The sequence below is a fragment of the Manihot esculenta genome, chromosome 17 (assembly GCF_001659605.2).
Source record: "Manihot esculenta cultivar AM560-2 chromosome 17, M.esculenta_v8, whole genome shotgun sequence".
Classification (NCBI taxonomy): Eukaryota; Viridiplantae; Streptophyta; class Magnoliopsida; order Malpighiales; family Euphorbiaceae; genus Manihot; species Manihot esculenta.
Window position 1 is genome coordinate 9724711 of NC_035177.2, and position 2199 is coordinate 9726909.

At 36.2% G+C, this 2199-nt stretch overlaps 1 protein-coding gene across 1 annotated transcript; it reads left to right on the forward strand.

Annotated features, from left to right (window-relative positions):
* Window positions 1-390: 390 nt before the first annotated feature.
* Window positions 391-1997, forward strand: LOC110605010 (expansin-like B1). The gene is made up of 5 exons (XM_021743299.2): window positions 391-605; window positions 691-797; window positions 915-1096; window positions 1240-1372; window positions 1657-1997. Exons 1-5 carry the CDS (start codon window positions 449-451, stop codon window positions 1858-1860), a joined length of 783 nt encoding a protein of 260 aa, XP_021598991.1. The 5' UTR covers window positions 391-448; the 3' UTR covers window positions 1861-1997.
* The last annotated feature ends 202 nt before the right edge of the window (window positions 1998-2199 follow it).

Sequence of the window (2199 nt, forward strand, 5' to 3'; positions counted from 1 at the left end):
TTCTTCTGAAATTTTTAATTTCAACGGATTAGTGAATATGGTTTTGTTTGCTATCTTTTAATTAGGTCGGCAAAGGTATAATCGGCTCTGCCAAGTTGGACTTCAACCCACCCCATCCTATAGAAAGAAGAAAAAAGAAAAAGATTTTCAGGCCAGCTTTGATCTAACTAAAGATTTTTGTTAATACAAAAGACTTCAACAAGGCAAGAAAAAGTGGAATTCCCTTAAAACAAGTAATTCTAAGTCCAAGAAGAATGTCCCTAGGAAAAAAAAATCCTGAAAGGATTCCACTAGGACAAAAAACAAATAAAATAATTAACAGCAATGTCAAACTTGGCAAGCTTAGGTGGATTCTGTCTTTCGCTATAAATACTACAAACCTCATCCACTTCATGCACTACCAAGCCACCTTCTTAGCTTTCATCACCTTTGCTCTTTGTATCGTATAATGGCTCCCTCCTTCAAGTCCCAGTCCCTTACTCTGCTTTCATTTGCGAGTCTGCTCATTATGCAGACATTGGCTGCCGAAGCTGCAACATGCACAGACTGTTTCATTAATTCTAGAGCAGCTCATTATCCAAATTCTGATGAACAAGGAACAGATTGTAAGGAAATTAGGAAAAACTGATATACTTGTTACAAAGCATGCATGCATTTTGTTCACAGTCTTCTTTCTATGAATGATTGCAGCTGGTGCTTGTGGATTTGGTTCATTTGGGGCAACATTAAATGGTGGGGATGTCTCAGCTGCATCTGATCTCTACCGTGGTGGTGTTGGCTGCGGTGCTTGCTATCAGGTATCAAACCAAGATATCTATCATTTCTATCATAACTTGGTTTATCCATTTTTAAGGTTGCTGGTTTAGACAGTTGAAGTGATTTGAGGCTAATCTGGTGTTCTTTTACATGAGCAGGTGAGGTGCACCAGCAGCAAGTATTGCACGGATAAAGGAGTAACTGTTGTGGTAACAGACCAAGGTTCAAGCCATGACACAGATTTTATTCTTAGCAGACAAGCTTTTGGTCGTATGGCTCAAAATGCAGATGCAGCTGCTTCATTATTAGCCCTTGGAGTAATCGATGTTGAATATAGACGGTGAGATAATACCCATTTGAGCTTTCGACTAAGTCATTTCGAAAAATATCGAATTTAAATTTCAATCAGAGTTGATTGGAAAAAGAAATCCTGAGTGTTCATCAATTACTTTCCACTAACTCAGCTTTGCTCCCTTAATGCAGTGTTTCATGCAGCTATCCAAACAAAAATATCACAATAAAAATGGATGAAAACAGTAACCCTCCTCACTATTTGGCATTTGTCATATGGTATCAACAAGGAAAGCAAGATATTACTGCTGTGCAGCTATGTGAGGTAATATGCACTATTTTAAAAAAATATTTCTCTCAACCGACGGTTCTAACAGTAACGTCAAACAGGTCCTAAGTCTGCATCAATATTAAGAACTTGTAAACCTTTTGATAGCATTTCCCTTTGTATCATCTTAAGTCTCTCTCTGCCGGATCTTCTTCTTTTCATCCCTAATAACTTATAACACTTTTTGATGCTCAACATTGAATATAACCAAAGTTTTCGACTTTAACTTCAACGGGTTAGTATAAGCTTATCCATCTAAGAAAAAATTTTATAACTTGCAGACTCATAATTTCGTGTGCAAGCTGTTGGATAGGAGTTACGGAGCTGTATGGACAACTACGTCACCGCCAAGCGGACCTTTGACGCTGAGGATGCTATTTACCGGCGAGGATGGAGAGGAGAACTGGGTGGTGCCTGTCAATAACATCCCCCAAGACTGGAAAGCTGGAGAAACATATGATACAGGACTACAAGTGAATGTATAATTTATCATATGATCTAATTCAGATTTTATCATATAAAATATGTGAGTAATATAAATTAATCCTGGTAATGCTTAGATCTTCAGTATGTTTCATTTTTATTTCATTATTATATGTATATCTTTTCTCCATCTTGAGATAAGGATAGAGTTTTAATAAAGAAGTTCATGAATGTAATGATTTCGGTATTGACTTGGAAAAATCAAAAATTCTTTTAAAAAATTTGAAAGTTTCATATCTTTTATTCTCTTTTATCTTTTTTTTTCCTAAACTGTCCGATATCCAAAATTTATTGATTTAATTAATTTGAATTCGCGTCAAACCGATGTGAAACCGATCTAT